At 43.6% G+C, this 19276-nt stretch overlaps 1 protein-coding gene across 1 annotated transcript; it reads right to left on the bottom strand.

Annotated features, from left to right (window-relative positions):
• Nucleotides 1-1014: 1014 nt before the first annotated feature.
• On the bottom strand, nucleotides 1015-18750 carry capn12 (calpain 12). Its single transcript, XM_031743922.2, has 22 exons — nucleotides 17467-18750; nucleotides 16859-16928; nucleotides 15686-15804; nucleotides 9133-9266; nucleotides 8843-9014; nucleotides 8689-8772; nucleotides 7662-7747; nucleotides 7489-7566; nucleotides 7239-7402; nucleotides 6888-7147; nucleotides 6800-6811; nucleotides 6624-6697; nucleotides 4741-4863; nucleotides 3760-3796; nucleotides 3591-3662; nucleotides 3449-3494; nucleotides 3087-3148; nucleotides 2712-2780; nucleotides 2526-2604; nucleotides 2201-2317; nucleotides 1308-1360; nucleotides 1015-1227 (listed from the first exon to the last, which is right to left on the bottom strand). Exons 1-22 carry the CDS (start codon nucleotides 17665-17667, stop codon nucleotides 1201-1203), a joined length of 2139 nt encoding a protein of 712 aa, XP_031599782.1. The 5' UTR covers nucleotides 17668-18750; the 3' UTR covers nucleotides 1015-1200.
• Nucleotides 18751-19276: the final 526 nt, after the last annotated feature.

Raw genomic sequence — 19276 nt, forward strand, 5'->3', positions numbered from 1 at the left:
TAGCACAATGTCCTTTAGCGCCATTGTGTCTCAATGCAGGCTCCAGAAGCTGCTAACCTGGCTGCACGCTATCAGTTTTGTTTCTTGTTGCTCGTTTTATAAACCGTCTCCAGGATAAAAACACTCAGATAAGAGGAAGCAACACGGTTTGAAAACACGAAAATAAATAAATAAGTGAATAAAGTAGGTGTTTGTGAAGAAGAGGCCGTACACAGAGAGCAATCATAAGAACCACTCTCTATGGGTCCTTCCTGTCTGCCTCTCTCCTCTCCCTTGCTTTTGTCTCCTCCTCTCTCTATCACAATGTAAATGGACGGTTGCCGAGGGCAACCTGTGTGTACTCACCTAAGGATGAACAGGAGGTGGTGTGTGAGTAAAGGGGCTATTAATAGCAGCATGTGTAGAAAGGACATTTGCTCGCTTGCATGCGCATGTGTGTGTATCTGTGTGTGTGTGCGCACCTGTGTGTGTGTGTGTGTGTTTGAGAGAGAGAGAGTGAGAGCAGCCAGCATGTACCAGCAGGAGGAGGAGGATGCAGATTGTGAGACTCAGACATTTACTAGAGAGAACAGGAGGGTGGAGAAAGGGTGAGGGACGGATGGAGGGAGTGAGGGAACGTAGTGGAGGAGGGGGCGAATGTGTGTTGACGCTGTACGTGGCGTCAGTGTGATAAGAATAGAGATGGTGCGTGTAGCTGAGACATCACCCTCACACCCTCGGTGGGGCAGGCAGTACTCACTCTGAATGTGTGTGTGTGTTAATAAGTGCATATATCTCAGAGTACGCTTGTGTGCGTGGATGAGTAAGGTGTTGGGGTTGAAGTGTTTTTTTTTCACCATGTGGGTAATTGAAGTCATCTGTACCATTTAATTCAATTGTAAGAATTCGAAACATATTTTCTTTTGGCATTTCAAAATCATTTTGACACTTTTATGTTCTGAAAGAGGGACTTGAGAGCTTTTTAAAATATTTTTGTTGTTGTTTGACGCAAAAGACAAAAGCACGGAGGACATATCAGTTCTAAAACTGCTTTTATTACATGTGGAGTAACATAATGGGATTTGATTATAAATTCTAGGACTACGGAGTTAAGCAAGAATGCAAGAATACAACAGCACAGCAAGCAAGCGAGAGCAGCTTCTCTCATATTTCTCCGGTAGCTCATCGGGGTCCGTGTGGAACAGCTTTCATGAAATGCTGTCACACTGTCAGAAACTGAAGCAGCCACTGTGGATTGACACGAGCAGAAAATGAAAAGCCTGTTCAGGTCCGGGGTCAGTGCATAACCGAGCATGTTTGATACTCACAGAGTTGATCCCTCTGTCTTTCACCTCCTGGCTGGTCTCAGATTCATACAGAGCTGGGGAGAAAAGGGGAGGAGATGACTGCATGTGATATATTTGCAGAAGCTCAACACTCGACTCATCAGAGCCAGACGGTTTTCACTGAGGTGGCCAAGTTGAGACCATTACTTACATCAGGGCATCTGGCACGATAGCTGGCACGATAGCTGATACCTTATTATTAGTGTTCTTTTTGTTTTTAACTAATTAATTAATTTTTAATTTATTAAAAATATCTCTTATTTTGTTATACAAGCATTATACAAGCATGATTACCATGCAGAGGTACACTGTAAAGAAATGGGCTTTTCTTAGTTGAACCATAACTCGATATATATATGTATGTGTATATATATATATATATATATGTATATACATACATATATATATATTTCCAGAGGGGCACTCAGTGTGGTCTTCTGCTTTAAGGGTTTGATATGTTGACCATTCAGAAATGCTCCTCTTCATACCCTCATTGTAACAAGTGGTTATTTAAGTTACTGTCCTGTCATTTTGAAGGACTCTGTCCATTTTCATCTTATCTTTTATATCAACAAGGTATTTTCATGCAGGGAACTGCTGCTCACTGGATATTTTCCCTTTTTTGAACCATTCCTGTGGTTTTGTTGGAAATTCTCAGTAGATGAACGGTTTCTTAAATACACTACCAGCAAAAATCTTCCACCATTCTGACACTCAGTTTGGACTTCAGCAGGTCATCTTGACCGTGTCTACATGCCTGATTGCACTGTGTTGCATTAGTTGTGCACAATAACAGTAATGGATGCGCTAACTTAGCACAGTAGAGTACACATGGATGATAGATGTACACACAGGTGTGTGTTTGTGTGTGTTACCAAAAAGCTTGCGCAGCCTGGTGACACATGACACAAAGCCGTGGAAGGGCATGTCCAGCTCTCCAGATGTGAACCGCTCAGACAGCAGCTCAACCACCTTGTTATCGCACTGGAATTCTGGAAAACAGGGATGAGCAAAGGTGTAAACCCAAACTGTGCATTCATTTTTGATGGCTAGGGGCTAGGGTTAGAGTAAATAACTAGGGAAAGCCTTATGTCAATTAGATGTCCTCACTAAGATATGAAAATGAGTGTGTGTGTGTGTGTGTGTGTGTGTGTGTGTGTGTGTGTGTGTGTGTGTGTGTGTGTGTGTGTGTGTGCATACCAACACCCTGCAGTGCTGAGCTGAGTTCAAAGCGGCTCATGCTTCCAGAAGAGTCCTCATCAAACTGAGAAAAGATGGACTGAAAAAGAGAGCAGCATCAGTAACACTGACATGACTCTCATCCACACGCACAGACACACACACACACACACACACACACACACGTGCGCACAGACTGAGCTGTACCTGCAGATTGCGCACACTGGCCAGCAGGGTTCCTGCTTGCTCACGGCTGAGAGCACAGCGCCCTTTAGTCTGCCAGCAGAGTTTAAGGACATCTCAACAGGACAGAAGACAGAGAGATAAAGTTATAAGGAAGGAGCGTGATAGTGAACAGCAGGGTGAAACAATGACTCAGCCGCAGAAGTCAGCAAGCGTCTGCCCCGAGGAAGTGTGAAACCAGCAAAGGTCAGTCTGGTTTCTAACAGCTGCAGCTGTAACGTGAAGAACACGAGGACGTGCCTACAGCGCAGACAGTGTCAGCAAGGATCGCAGTGCACCGCAAGCAAGAAGACTGGTACGTGAGTGATGTTAAAGAATAAACTGAGGACAAAAGGATACATCCTCTCCAAAGATGAGCTCTCTGCACGTCTCCAAAGGCAGATGGTAATCTTTCTCAAGAACTGTGATTAGGGAAGAAAGGCACAGATTGATGCAGAGGGAGAAAACAAGGGTTTAAATTGGATTTAGCAGAGGAAAGGTGAAGGTGAGGACAAGTGTCGTCACTTTTCATTACTCAACTGAGTTCAATTTACTTCATCTGACTGTGTATGAGCCTCTGTCTAGACTGGCGACCTCTGTGGCTGCAGTGTTCAAACCTATGAAGGAGCTGCTTTGCTCCCATCTGGTGGCCACTGTAGGTATTACACATAAATACACACGCTACTAAAACTGACTTCTGGCAGTGCAGCGGATGCTCTGACCTGAGTTGAACAGCTTCATGATGTCTTTGACGTTCAGCCTGTCATCCTGCACGCAAGACACAGTTGAGAAACAGTTTAACAAAAAGCTTCAAAGCTTTCTTTACTTTGTGAGCCTGAAGTGTTTGAGTGCTATGATTCTTACTAGGCCAGCCTGCTTGTCAAAAGTCATCTCCACTCTCTCTTGATCCTCTGAGGAGACAGGAGCGGTCATCACCTGATAGAAAAACAAAACAAATATAAACATACTACAGCTTTTAGCACCTGTTAGCGTCTAGTACTGTAATGTGTACCGAAGAAGTCTGTGAACTCACTTGTGAGAAGCTGGAGGTGCAGGCAAAGTCTTGAGTCCTGGAACACAGAGGCCATGTCAGATTGTTGTACTTGTAAAAGAAATCTGGCTGACTCATTTGCACAAAAATAAATGCAGTAAAGCACTAAGATACTTTAGGCTACTTAAGTAGCACTAGCAATACTATAACAATTAGAGGTCCTGCAGTCTAATTTCTCCTTGGTTGAAAGCCAAAAAATGACTCACAATGCATAATGACTGCAAAGCGCCTGCACGCCTGTTATTATCTTATGTAACCTGATAAAAATATAGGTATTCCTGGACTTCGGGGTCTCTACTGCTAATAATCCTGCAGGAGACTTCATCAGTTTTTTTAACTGACTCATTTAAACCGAGCGTGTGCAGATTTAATTGCATAAACACACACCTGAATGCATCAGTGTGGTTGCACAAGGGCTCTAATCTATGACCAGCCATCATACTTTATTTTTTTGAGCTGGTCTTTTGTTATGGGATAAAAAGTTTCTCCAAAACCTCTAACATCAGGCGGTGTACAAGAAAACAGCGCATTACTACAAGTACTTCACAGTTTAATTTACATCAGGCTAAAATAGCTTTTTTTTTTTCACAGGGTATTGGTATGGTGCCAGCTTGTTTTATAAGCTGCTTGCAGTGTTTTATATTTAACATCAGTATAACATATAATTCAGCCTCTGATAGGTACAGGGGAGTGTGGGTGACTATGACTGTGCTGTTCAGTGTGAGTGTTGCGGCAGGTGATTCAGGCGTGCAGCTGAGCCCTCGGGAAGTGAGTTTATAATTTGACAGAATATCTATGACGAGTGCAGACACAGGGAGACGCACACACAGCGGTAATAATTCACACATGCTATCAGAAGTAGGTTTTTTTTTGGTTTTCTGACATCAGACTGTGCAGAAAGTTTTTCTTTATCCTTGCTTTGGAATCTTTTGGGGAATGAAAGCTAAATTTCCTCCATCTTACTCGAGAGTGTTTCCGATCTTGGAGAAAGTGCGGACGAAGAACTCTCCAGGGAGGTTGGGTCGATAGGTGGATACCACAATGACGTAAGTACCTGGATCCAGACGCATCTTTCTCCACACACCTCTGCAGGACAAACAGCATGTTTACTGATTCTAACAAATGAGCTAAAAGATTCTATGCACAAAACATGCCACACATACCCTGCTAAAAAAAACAGTAAGGTGATGATGGACCACTCCATCATCACAATAAAAGACAAAATCAGATAAACTTCCCCGTTGGTCCCTTTTAGGAAGCATAAACCATTGTGAATGTATTTCACCTGCTTTGGAAATCACACAGCGTCTGTTAGACAGGCAACAACAAGACAGCTCCCGTTCCTGTCACTGTACCTGCAGCTGCTTCACATAGCTTCTCCAGAATGGCACATCCACATTTACTGTTTCTACCAGCACACTCTCACAAGTATGGAGGAGATTTCAGAAGATGAGGAGAGCTGGAAAGAACCATAGAATGACATCAAGGCAGCAGCAGTACCAAAAAGTACTCCTTTTTGTGAAGACAACCAGAAGCCAAACAAAATTACACCCAGCAGGATGCCCACGTCCTGACCAAACTGTCAGAAACAGACTTCATAAGAGCAGTATCAGGGTCAGACCTCCTTTAACTCTTTCCCCCATAGAGGCGGCATTTGACAACCTCCTTTGTAGCCTTAATGAAAAGTTTTGACACCTCAGTATATAACAAATAAAGATGTGGTTTGACCACAACAGTTTTCAGGTTTTTCCAAAAGTAACTACCTGGCAGAGACCACCACACCACACCACACTCAGTCACTATGTTCTATAAGAAATATGAAATATGACAGAAGCCACTCAGCTCAGAAAAGAGTGTCAAGGGTTACTCCTAGTAGTAGATTGAAGACTTAGCGGGGAGGACCGGATCAGACCGGGTCAGGACCAGGACGGTCCAGATCAACTGGCCCAGGTATGAGACACGAATCTGGAAGTGCCAAGACAAATATCACAATGTGAAGAGGGCATGGCACCTGTCAGCTTTGGTCCTCTTTGGTGAATTGGTCTGGAGCACAGGCACTCTGGTAGTGCTTCTGTTCCTCATTGCACCATCAAGCAGATACCAGTCCCGGGGCTGGTCGATGCCCATCTGCGGACATGTCTGTCTCTCCTCATCTTTTGGTATCTCCTCCACACTCTTGATGTGCCATCATTGAGTATCTGTGCAAGCTGAATGCGCTGCAGGTACTGTATCATGCTACCAGTCGTGACAAAGACACTAGCAAAAAGCAAACCTGGAGAAAATCAGTCAGGAGGGATGAGGAGAGAGCAATGGTCATCACCTTCAAGTCATTTTGGATGTTGTCCTGTTGCCTCTCCAGTGCATCTGCTGTCATTTTCATTTGCTCCAAAGCAGGTGAAAGGGAATGGTTTCTGTTTCCTGACTGGACAGACCAATCTCCCTGAAGTTTAACTAACTGTGTGTTATTCTTTAATAATCGAGTCTTCCCTTAACGGTTTTGAGCAATGTATATGATACAGACTGTACTATTAGACTCAATTTTTAATGGCACCATGAGAAAAAGGTGTAATATAGCTGCTCTGGTTGATTGATTTTCTGTTTTTTTGTTTATTTTTAAATCTCTTTTCTGTTCAAAGTTTCTCAGTCAGCAAAAGATGACAAAATTCTCTTGCATAAAAAGTTACTTCAGAGTTAGCTCAGGTATTACTCAAAATTACAACTAAAAGTGTCTCAAATATTCGCCACAGCATCAGGATCTGCAGCTGTTGGGATCATCGTGTGAATGCGTAGCTCTCTTTGTGTTTTAAAGAGCAACATGCAGTCTCTTTAAAAGTTTCATCTTATACCTTTGAGCTTTGTACTTCCCAGAACGCCCCGCTGGGCGATTCTTCATAAAGAAGCTGCGGTCCAGACAAGTGTTCTGCAGTTATATGGAAAAAACATAAACAGTTACTGAGAAATGAAAATAGTTCTCATGTTAATTTGATTTTATATAAATAATTGATAATTGGTAGATATTTACCTCAGAAGGAACCTGGAAAAAACAAAGAATGAGTCACATGAGTGTGTCAAGAAAATGCTGAAACGTTAAAGCTGGATAAATATGGCACCTTATAGACGTGAAAGGCGATGTAGAGGAAGTTGAGTTTATCCCTCTGCCTTCGGTTTTTCTGCAGCAGCTCCACCAGCACCGTGCAACGTCTGACTTTCTGCTTCTCGGCTCTCTTCTTTGAATCTGGGGTCACAGTCTGATCTTCCATTTCATCATCGTCCTCGCCATCGTCCCCCATGTCGTCGTCATCGTCCTCATCCTCATTCTCATCCTTCTCCCTGAGGACCAGCGTATACTGGGGATTTTTGCAGAATGTTTCTGAGGGGAAAAAAGCAGAGACAGCAACATCTAGCAACAGAAAGGATCCCAGTAAAGCTTGAATGAACAGTGATCCAGATGTGAACCGTACTGTTATATTTGCGGCTACCACCAGCAGAACTCCCCGGCAGCCAGCAGCCTTCGTGTTCGGTGATGGCCCAGCTGGCAGGTGTGCTTTCTTCATCATAAGAGTCTGGATTGACGCTGCAGAGCTCCACGACATCAAAGAGGTTGCAGAAGTCTTCGGCACTGATCCTAACAGAGACGGCGCCTCGCATCAGAGCTCTTAAAGCCACAAGAGGTTTATTCACTGGTTTAAGTTTTATGTTTCTTCTTCTTACCAGAACTCCCCGTCTTCAACGCATTTCACCTCGATCCTTTCCTTCTCTGTCGGGTCCACGTTCTCCCACTCTTTGCCCCTGCAGTCACGCACACGCAGAGAGAAACTCGACATCCGTGGATGTTCTGTAAACTGCAAGTGGGCGTGCTCTCTTTGTGTAACATGCACACTCACTTGTCACTCCAGGGTCCGCAATATTCAATAAAACCCCAGGGGTTTCTCAGCCTCAGCAGCAAAATCTCATCTGATGTTTTTGTCAACTAAAATTTAAACAACAACAATAAAGAAGCTTATAAAACACACATGAAGTCTTATTTTGAAAGGATAATTTTTCACTATGTTGTTATTTATATCAAGATTTGAGAAAAAGTTTTAAAATGTATAATTCCATGAAAAAATGATCAGTTTACAAGAACAGATCATAGTAGACTGACAATAAATGACAATAAAGTTGACTGTTCTGTAATTGGTTCCATTTGTTTGTCTGTCTGTTCGTTAGCAGTCTAGCAGCCACAGTTTTCAAGATATCGTTTTTAAATTTTGTGTGATGGTAGATACCAATAACAGCTCGAGTTGATTTAATTTAGGTGAAAATCAGTAAAAACTTTATATTACCTACAATTTTTGGGGATCGTGTTCAAACTTCACAATATTCTAGGCCTTGAGGGACATGAATACCGAGGTTGGCTAAGCATTTGACTTCGACCTTCATTTTTAGCACCCAAGATCAAAGTTGACCTTTGAGAAAGATTTCAAGAAACCATATCGAGTAACATATCGTATGAAAGGACATGGAAAGAGCTGTATAATAAACTTTTTATGTTTTCAATACGACGCCCTGCGACGTCACAGTGACGCCGTAACAGCATCAGCATGTTGTAATAAAAACATCATAAAACATCAAAGTTTTAGTTTAGCCCTTGCCCTCCGGGGGTAGTTGCGCTCCCTGAGTGTTCTCGTTCATCTTGATCTTTTTTTAATTTGACGCAAGATTAGACGACATTAGATCAAAGTAGAGCGGATTATGAATCAATTACATTCCAAGATAAGATTAAATCCAGTCAAATTATAATAAGGAGACATGAAATATAAATGAGATTACAGTTAATGTCACAATGAATTTCATCAGCTTAGAATAAAATGATATAATGTGAGATAGAGTGAAAATTGTGCTCAGTAATGAAACTCATCTTCGTGATACCTTGTCAGCGTCAGTTATGGCGTAAGCATGTCCCCTTATCAGCCCCTCTCCTGTCACCTTGCCGATATCTGAGGCGCTCTTGGCCTGTGAAGACAAACACAGGTTAACATCCACGTGCGTGAGTGTAAACATCTGGAGTTGGTGCTGCGTGTACCTGGATAAAGCAGCTGAGGAGGCTCCCTCGGGACAGAGCAGCAGCCAAGGACCTCCAGAGGACTCGAGGGGTACGAGAAGAGATCTCCAGCGAGCGGGCGATGCCTCCAGTGAAGTCCTCCATCCCCTCTGAAATGTTGCCTCCCTTCAGGCTCCCGTAAGATCCGATTAACCTACATATGGAGGGTGAGAAAAGTGGCTATCTCTGTTAGCGACATAACACAGACAGAAAAGGAGTGGGTGATCTCAGACATTACAACCCAGAAACATATGCTGGTTGTGGAAACTGACTTGGCATAGGCCTTTTCCACCAGGGCGCTCCAAAACTCATTGCGGCTGCGAGAGTAGCTGAAGAGCAGACGGCCTTCGCGTACTGGCAGCCTGTCATCCACAACCACCTCCACCCACTCACCATACTGCCAGAACTGCACAGAGCGAGGGAAGGAGAGAGAGACAGCGACAGGAAGAGGGAGACGTGAGAAGAGAGGAGGAGAGGATGTAATGAGTCAGGAGGAACTGTAATGAGGAGGAAGACTGAGTGAGAACGCGAACATTAGAATCAACTGATTTCTTTTGGCCAGCTGGGGTCAGTAGAAACAAACTATTAGCGATGCACACACCCCCACCTTTAGACTCTGTAGTTCGTCTGTGTCAGGCTGACCTCTCTGTGAGTGAAAGGCTCCGTACTGCCGTATTCTGTCTTCATGTTGATGTACGAGTTATTTTTTATTACACAGTGTTCTGAGATGGAAAACTAGTCTATGTAAATACTCTAGGCTTACGGTCCCTCTGGGTCAAACAACATCCACGCTCTGCACTTTTGTTTGACCTTTTTGCAACGGTAAACAAACCTCACAAAGAGAACTTGGCAAAGTTCAGATTTCCAAAGCAATTTGTGATCATATTCAGCAGATAACAAGTTAGCTTTCATGCTTCTGGTCACACATTAGACCCAGACTCAGTATTTCTAGAGAAAGTCTGAATACTGGAAACCACTGATTTTAATAAAGAGAGATAATCTGACGTTTAGTTTCAGTTAGTTTGCAGAACAAAATTATATTTTTTTCAGTTTAGTTTTATTGTTTTAAAAATGTTTAGCTTTAGCTTAGTTTTCGCTAGTCTTAGAGCGTCTCCACAGTGTAGTTACCTGTTTGGCTAACGTGCAAAAGGTCCTGTCCTGTTACCACCCCAAATCCCTTTGGGGTGCTTTGGGTGGTATTTGTCACTGACAAGTTTAATACATTCAGAACAGAGGTTAATATAAACACGATACTTTGTTAAGGCAGCTGACTCACAGAAATACAGTGGGGGAAATAATTATCCGAGTTTGTAAGTTTGCTCACATAAAAAGAAATGAACAGTCTCCAATTTTATGGTAGTTTAATTTTATGCATTATGCTATGCATTCATTTACATGTCATTAAATTAAACAAGTCTTTGATACCAAAGCGAAACATGACTTAGTATTTGATGGAGAAATCCTTGTTGGCGAGCACATGTTAGATGTTTCTTGTAATTGGTCACTAGGTTTGGTCACCACATTTTAAAGGGGGTTTTCACCCAGCCCCCTTTATAGAACCTCTCTAAATCCTTTAGATTTCTTGGCTGCTGCTTGCTGACTTGAGCTTCAGCTCCCTCCACAGATTTTCTATAGGATTAAAATCTGGAGGCTGGCTAGGCTTTTCCATGACCTCAACGTGCTTTTTCCACTCCTTTGTTGTGGTAGGTTTTGAGTCACTTTCATGGTGGAAAACCCATCTTCAGTGTTTTGGCTAAGGGAAGGTTCTCCTCCAAGATTTTATGGTACATGGCCGAATCGATTGGTCCCTCAGTGCAATGAAGTCATCCTGTAGCCTAAGCAGAAAAACAGCCCTAAAGCATAATGTGCCCACCTCTATGCTTCACTGCGGGGATGATGTTCTTTTGGTCATACTCAGCATTTCTCTTTCTCTAAACATGGCGTGTTGAGTTGGTGCCAAGAGCTTGATTTGTCCAAAAGACTTCTCCGACTAATTTGAAGTTAACTGGCAAATTTAAGACGGGACTGTACACGTGCCTTCTTGAGCAGGGGGACCTTGTTGGTCTCTAAAAATTAGTCCATTACAGCATAGCGTGTTACCAATGGTGTTCAGAGTGACTGTGATCCAACTGCCTTCAGATCATTAACAAGCTCTGCCCATGTAGTTTTGGGCCGAACAACCACCTCATGCTCATCTTCACCCCGTCAGGCAGGATTTAGAGCTCCAGACCGAATGCAACTGACGGTCATTTTACATTTATTCCATTTCTCAATAATCGCATCAGCAGCCATCACCTTCTCATCACCCTCTGACAGCTCATTGATCTTGCCCGTGGTGGTGCATTGATTGATTGATTGATTGTAATCTGTGTCCCATACAACCAATATGCAGGAGCCAGAATTCTGGTTGAGTTGTAGGGGTTCAAATACTTATTTGATTCAATTACATGCAAATCAATTTATAACATTATCTTATACATTATTATAATTTATGATATTCTGACTCTCTCCATTAAAATGACACTATCATAAAAACGAGAGACTATTCATTTCTTTGTAAGTGTGCGCAGCGGTCCCCAAACCGGTACCGGTCCGTGAGTCATTTGGTACCGAGCCGCGAGAGTTGAGGCTCGCGTGTGAAATTTATGGTTTTCAGGGTTTTAATTGTTATTTTTTTAGCGTTTTTATCATTAACTCAGTTTCCCGGGGTCTTTTCCCGTGTGTTATGAATAAATCTTCTTTTTTGTGGTACCTGTACTGGTTTTATTTTGTTGTATTTATCCGCGACACTTTAAAGGCCGGTCCGTGAAAACATTGCCAGACATAAACCGGTCTGCGGCGCAAAAAAGGTTGGGGACCGCTGAGTCAGCGGACTTACAAATGCAACCAGAGATCAAATCATTATTTTAAGGTTTTAAGGTTTTTGGTTAGGGAGCAGTTGCCTTCTTTGGGTGCTTTCCCAGTTCTCACAAATGTTCACCTGGGATAAACCACATTTTCTGTCAAACATTTGCACCATCAGTCTCATCTGGGTGGCTGTTTTGTCTAAATTTTAACTTTAATGACCATGTTGGTTAGTAATTCAGTTAGCTTTCAGTCTTATCTTAATTTGTATTTCAGGTAACTAAAATGCAAGCAGTGTGGTGGATATCAGTGGATAACTAAAATGTTTCAGTTAGTAGTTTAGTTTTGGTTAGCTACCAGTCAGTTCATGTCCAAGTAACCCTGTGAGCCTCAGACTGCTTTAATCACTCTGTTTCAGACAGTTTTTTCTATGAATCAGATATTCGATCTGTATGATGTCATAGAGATGGGATATGCTTAATCTGGTCATCTCAGGCACGAAGCTCTTGCTGTGAGATGACCAAAGACCAATGTAAGATTATTCTGGACTGTTGCAACGACTAAATTAAATCATTCAACAAATTTAGGAAAACTGAGCACAGGTAGATTAATGACAGCTGCATAGAGAGAAGAATAATCTTTGTGGAGAAAAATAGTATAATCTCTGCACACTGTCCTGCTCACCATTGCTTTTTGTTTATTTACAACGTTTCGATTAATGTGACCTTTGTCAGTTACAGAGAATAATTAATGATTAATGATTAAATTAAATAATGGAAAGCACTTTAAACTGCTGTGTTGTTGTTGCCTGTAGATAAGATCGTCTTGCCTCAATTAATGCTATAATTTAATATTATGCCTTCACATCAACAAGAGACAATCAGGGGACTTATCGGCGGTCCAGATATGAAGCTTCAAAAGGTTTATAAAGGAGAATTTAAAAACAACAACTCATCAGGTCGTTACTGGTCATGGCTCAAGGTGTGTACCATACTGTTAACGGTGTGTACACAACAGTAGCTGAAAGCAGGCTTACACTGGTCTTTCATGGCTGGTGTGTGTGTGCGTGTGTGTGTGTGTGTGTGTGTGTGTGTGTGTGTGTGTGTGTGTGTGTGTGTGTGTACAGGTGTCCCGGGGGAGTCACTACCTGCATGTCTGAACTGCTCTCCAATTACTCTGACAGGGCAGAATCAGTTTCCAGTCCTTCCGTCCTGCTTGTTCAGTCACGCCACATTCTCCCCAGCAGTCTCTAAAGGTCCAGAGCTTCGAGCCAAAACAATCACTTCCCGATGTGTCTGCTTTTGCAAGATTCATGTGTCTACGAAGTTGATATTTTATTGATCTGAGCAAGTTAAAGCCAGAGAATAAGTGTTGAACTCTGCAGATAAGAATCACCAGTTCTAATGAGCTGATAAAGATTTGGGTTTATGTTTGTCTCCCTCAAGCTGGGAGGCCTTTGTGCAGAAATGACTCCAGGATGAGTTGATACGTGTCTCAGCTGCCTTCATTAAATACCAGAGCTGTGGCACAGCAGCTTAGCAAAAAGACAACTCACAGAAAACATTTCAAAGGATAGAGCCAAATCAGATAAAATATAAATTAGTTCAGGCAATCTGTCCTTAAATTTAAGGGGTGTCTAAATATAATTATGTTTGTGCAGGCCTCACATTCGTCAGAATAAATGGCTCTTCAAAGGCGCTCAAGCAGGACCAGACAAAAAGCTTTTAGTCTCGTGTTATGTTGTGCCAAACGATATGTGACCACAAACTTTGGCAGGAACCACCAGCAGATGAACTTGCTTGAGGGCCACAGACTGATGTGTTTTGTGTGCATCTATGCTGAAATATGACCTCAGCTTTTGTGTAATGATTTAATAAAAGAACACAGGGAAACACTTTAATGGACATTTTTGGTTTCAGATTTGGCTGAATGTGTCATCGTGTCTTCAAATAAAGCAACTTGAGTCAGCTCTGGGCCTGCAAGTCTGCAAGTGTCACATTTAAAAAGTAAAATAAAATCTGTGCTGTCAACAACATAAGATGTATGCAAAAGATGGACGTACTCACTGTTGCCTAATGATTTGTTAAGTCCTGTCAACTTTGAGCTGCTCGATTACCCTCATGCTGTTTTATGATCAGACATGAGAAACCTCTGCATGATTATACTAAAGTCCCCGGCCAACTCCGGGTCGGGGACAAGTTCTTGACCAAGTGGAGGAGTTTAAGTATCTCGGGGTCTTTTTCACGAGTGACGGGAGAAGGGAGCCAGAGATCGACAGACGGAGTCATGCTGTGGCTGCAGTGATGCAGACGATGTACTGGTCCATCGTGGTGAAGAGAGAGCTGAGCGTAAAAGCGATGCTCTCAATTTGCAGTCTATGTCCCGACCCTCACCTATGGCCACAAGCTGTGGGTAGTGACCGAAACAATGAGATCGTGGATACAAGCACAGAAATGAGCTTCCTCCAATGGGTGGCTGGCCTCTCCCTTAGAGATAGGCTGAGAGGTTCAGCCATCCAGGAGGGACTCAGAGTAGAGCCGCTGCTCCTCCACATCGCAAGGAGCCAGTTGAGGTGGTTCGGCATCTAACAAGGATGCCTCCTGGGCGATTCCGGGTATGTCCCACCAGGAGAAGGCCCTGGGGCAAACCCAGGGCACGCTGGAGAGATTATATCTCTGGGAACGCTTTTGTGTTCCCCCGGACAAGCTGGAGGAGGTGGCTGGGAAGAAAGAGGTCTGGGCCCCCGCGACCCGGCCGGGGTCACGGGGGCAGCATATGGAAAAATGGTCATACATTTTTATTTTACTGTTATTTTTTTGTTTTGTTTTGTTTCCTCACTGCCAGTTGTATTTCAGGATTTTGACTTCACTTCTTCCACTTGGATTCGGCCAAGTGGAAGAAGATGGATAGATTATACTAAAGCATACTCTGCTCCATGTGTGTCCATAACTTACAAAATGAGCTTCACGTTTTATTAAATATGACTTAAAACTGCAGTAATCCACGTTCACCTGTACTCAGAGAAACCTTTCACCAGTCTGAGTCACGTCTTCAGTTCCCAGTACAAACACGTAATGACCAAAACCAGCAGCACTGACTAACAATGGCCCGTGAGGTTAGTTTCATGGTTGTTAATATGCAAATTGTCATGACCGTTGTTTAACGCCTGTGAATGCCGCTCACAGAGAGTTCCTCTCTCCACTATGTGCACATCCTCACTGAAGGAGTGGCCACTGGCCTGCAGGTGTAAACAGACTGTGGAGTACTGACCTGATGGGGCAGCTCTTCTGTGCCATCAGCTTCACCAGAGGTTGTTTGGCTTCCACAAAGTATAATTCATAGCTTTCCTCTTGGCATTTAATTGCATAAAATATAGTACTCTATTTGTTTTTGGGGGACCTAATACTTGGGGTGGACCAGTTATTGGCGTGGGGATTTGAGGTTTGAACGCCACAGAGACACAGTGTTTTGAAAAGATGCATCTCAGCTATTCTGATGCTCCTGACGCATAAGGCATCACCAAAGGCTTTTGCTTAGGGAGCAGTTAGCTTTCTTCTTTGGGTGCTTTCACAGCGCTCACTAAAGTTCAGCCACAATAAACCAAATTTAATCTGGGCCTCTTTGACATGATGTTCTTCCTGCTGGTTCCCTGGTTGCTGTGTCTGTGGGGATGGTGTTCACTCTTTGTTGTAACTTCCTGATGTAACGCCCAGTTTGTGCTCCAGTGGATGCTGAGAGTCAAACTTTAAATCAGTATATGCTGGTTTACAGTCCACATCGACCTTCAAATGTCCCACATTACTGATGGTAATTGCACAGGCCAAGAAAGCTAGCCTCCTGTAATAGCATGGCAGTTAGGCCTCCCTCGAATTGTCTGTGGGCAATTTGCATTAAGGATAATGTAGGTGCTGTTTTGGGGGCTCCAGTGTTTCTCATCAGTAAGAAAAAGACCAGGAGGCCTTAGATAGAGTGTGTCCTTACCTTAAAATGGAAGATCCCTGCGTAACGGTCGCTCAGGCTTTGGTTTGGTGGCACCACCTTCACAAAGAGCGAGGGGTGCGCGGTCAGACAGGATAGGGCGGCCAGCAGCCAGCAGTCACCTGATAAACAAGAAGAAGAGTGTGACGAGTATAAGGGTGATCGCTTTTTACATTTATTAAAGTATTTCAGAGGGCCTTGAGGTGGTGGTCTCCCACAGACTGGCAGCTCTCTCACGCACGTAATCAACCACATTCTTCTCAAGCAGCCAACATCTGTTCTGTGTTGCAGATGTTGCAGTAACTGCTAGTATCTGTGTAAATCATGGAAAAACACAGACTTAAAAGGAAACCCAAAACTTAGACATGGAGACAGAGGCAGGGGGAGGAGGAGGGGGTGTTGATCTGTGCCAGTGACATACTCGCACACATCCGACGACACAAATCATCAATTCAGAAATCCCAGAGGTGGAGGAATGGCAAATGGCCTGTATTTGTATAGCGCTTTACTAGTCCCTAAGAACCCCAAAGCGCTTTACACATCCAGTCATGCACCCATTCACACACTGGTGATGGCAAGCTACATTGTAGCTACGTTGCACTGACAGAGGCGAGGCTGCCGGACACTGGCGCCACCGGGCCCTCTGACCACCACCAGTAGGCAACGGGTGAAGTGTCTTGCCCAAGGACACAACGACCGAGACTGTCCAAGCCGGGGCTCGAACCGGCAATCTTCCGATTACAAAGCGAGCTCCCAACTCTTGAGCCACAATCGCCCCATAAAAGGCGAAGGAAGAGTTTGCTGTTTTGCAGAAAACAGCCGTCTAATTCATCATAAATAGGAAACAGACTGAAAAACGCATATTTTAGCTGACGCTGCAGGCTAATAAAGCTGCAGCTCGATGGGGTAACGACCCTCAGCAGATTTAGGGTTTGATGACCACAAAGAGACACGACTCTTTTCCCTCTGGCTGCACATTAGATGTTTTGGTCCCTCAGGGCCTGTGGGTCCCCGTTGTACAGCTACTTCATTCGCCTGTATCCATTTAACTGGGATGTTGTACAGTCCCAGTTTGAGACATTTCAACATGACTGGTTTCATCACTCAATCCCCGGGGAGTGATAATAAGCAGCTGGCAGATAAAAAGATTACATTTGTTTTTCCAGATGTACTCACCAAGTTGGCCCTGACAGATATCAGTGGTTGCAGTCGTGTCCTCGACAAACGCAGCGTTCTTACTGATTTCCTACAGAAACAGAACAAAAAGAGCACAATTTACAAACTGCTGTTATGACCACGAATGTTTTAACTCCTGTGACCCCGCATCCGTATTAAGAAGCCATTAAACTTTGACTTTCCTACACTAATTCTACTGGAGAGTTTCCGACTTTGTCATAAACTCATTGTGGCGTTTGTGACTTTGTGACTTGGTGTCAATATAAAACTAGATTAAGGATATGTGAATGGGCATTTGGCTCTTTTCTCGATGATTTGTATAGCCTTTTCCAGTCCTCCCTCACTTCTTTCTTTCTCAACTCCTTCCAGGAAAAAGTTTTTCCACACCTGTGACACACCTGGTTAAATCTGTCTACACCCACATCAGCGCTGCTGAGAGCTCATGTGCAGAATGTGGGGGAAACATTTAGAAACACATACCTGAAAAACAGAGAAACTTTCTTTAACTTCAGAGTTTTGGTTTGAATCATGTTAAATGAGCCCACGAACACCTAAACATCTGCCTCTTTATGCGCATGCACAACATGTCAGTGGTCAAACTTTCGCACCTTGGGTCTCTTCCATTGAATAGCCTTTTTAGGGTCCGGGTCTTCCGGTGTTCCGATGGACTTCTGCTCCGCTGGAAAGGTTGGATCAGAGAACAGCACGCCGGACTTCAGACACTCTGCCTGGAGAGTTTCAAAGTCCTGGTCCTTGAACTTGATCGGGTTCTCACTGGAGCCCAGAGGAGCCTCCTTGTTGGTCGCCATCGTGTCAGTGGGTGCGCTGAAAAATTCTATCAGATGCCAAATGTGAGAGCTTAAATACAGTAAAAGAAAAAGCGCACACCCACCGGATCAGGCGAGGGCTGCTGGAGCGCCTCCCCGGCTCTGCCCAGCCTGGAAAGGTATGCGGAGCGCCCGGGGGGCCTTCGGTGCGGGAGTCGGAGTAATAACACGGTGCCAGGGGCGCCTTTGATCTCTGGAGTTTATTGTCCATCGTGCTGAGAGTGCAGACAGGGGCGAAAAGGGATACAGCTGTCTGTGCAGGGACTGAGCAAGTTTTACAAAACTTCACTCAAAACTATACAAAAACTTCAAATCTTTAAAAGTGTCTGTTTGCTTTCTGTAAAACATCCCGAACTGTGACTGCAGCACGTTTTTTGTTCGCGTGCGTGCAGGAAGCTTGTTTCCAGCGAAACCCAAATCACCAACAGGGATCATTTAAAACCTCTAATAAGGAAGTTTGGATTTGCCAGCACGTTATTCATGTCGATCGGCATGGCTGCATGCCGAGAAACCCCCAGTCAGTTCTCCAACGCCAGCGCTAGGTGGCAGTGCACTCCAGTGGACGACACAACACACCACTGTGGGACTCATAGTAACAGCTGATTTACTCACTGAAAGCTGTCTAAACGCGATATATAAGAGGGGTGGCAAATTAAAAGAAAACCCCTGATCTTTGACCCCTCGCAGTGAGGAGATCTGCAGCAGCTCTGAGTGATCTCCTTCCTCTCATGATGAAACATTTCAGCTGTGATGGCAGTAGTGGCTTCTTCCAGGATGAAAACCCAGCTGATCACCTTTGGGCCTGTGGGAGAGTTTATGCTGGCGTGTTAGACAGCGCTTTCATCATCAAATACCAAAAAATGTGAGAACATCCCTGTGGAAGAGTGATCCTCTGTGGAGATCAGGGTGAATGAAGAGAGAGCCCCGAAGCTGCTCTGGTGCAACATGCTGATTGATTTCTGTTGGCTTTTCCTTTAATTTGACACTGCTTTATATAGTGCACTGTACTGTTTTTATTTAAAACAACAAAACTAAAGGCGACATAAGGGAATAAAAGGCCATATTATAGTTCTTTCAACAGCCTGCACTTAAACATTCATGCTGTTGTCCATTTTGTCTGTCTGTCTATTCTGTTGTATGTGTGGACAAAGAAAATAAAGCTGATTTTGATCCTGATTTATATAAAGTGTAAAAACTCCCTGTCAATTAAAGACTTCATGCATTGATGCAAACACATGAAAAAGACAGACTTGTTACTCCATTCATCTGGAGGATGTGCTCCAGGAGGGATCAAGGAAGCAAACAAATCACTGAACTAAAGTGATGTTTCTCCTGTTTCTAGAACAGAAATGTGAGATATTTCCATGTATAATCACAGTTTTGCCTTTTATCTGCACAAATCTTCCTTTAGGGGAACTTTCATGACACTGAAACTGAGCTGGAACAAAAATAATCCAGCCTCCTTCACTGAACATTGAATTTAAATCCTGACCTAAATGTCTTGAGATGCTGCCTCACCCATATGGACCCTTTTAAGCGGTTTTCGGACAGGGGTGCTTTGGTTTGGCCTCCCTTTTTGTGATCTGGCCTC

The sequence above is a fragment of the Oreochromis aureus genome, linkage group 14 (assembly GCF_013358895.1).
Source record: "Oreochromis aureus strain Israel breed Guangdong linkage group 14, ZZ_aureus, whole genome shotgun sequence".
NCBI classification, from domain to species: Eukaryota; Metazoa; Chordata; class Actinopteri; order Cichliformes; family Cichlidae; genus Oreochromis; species Oreochromis aureus.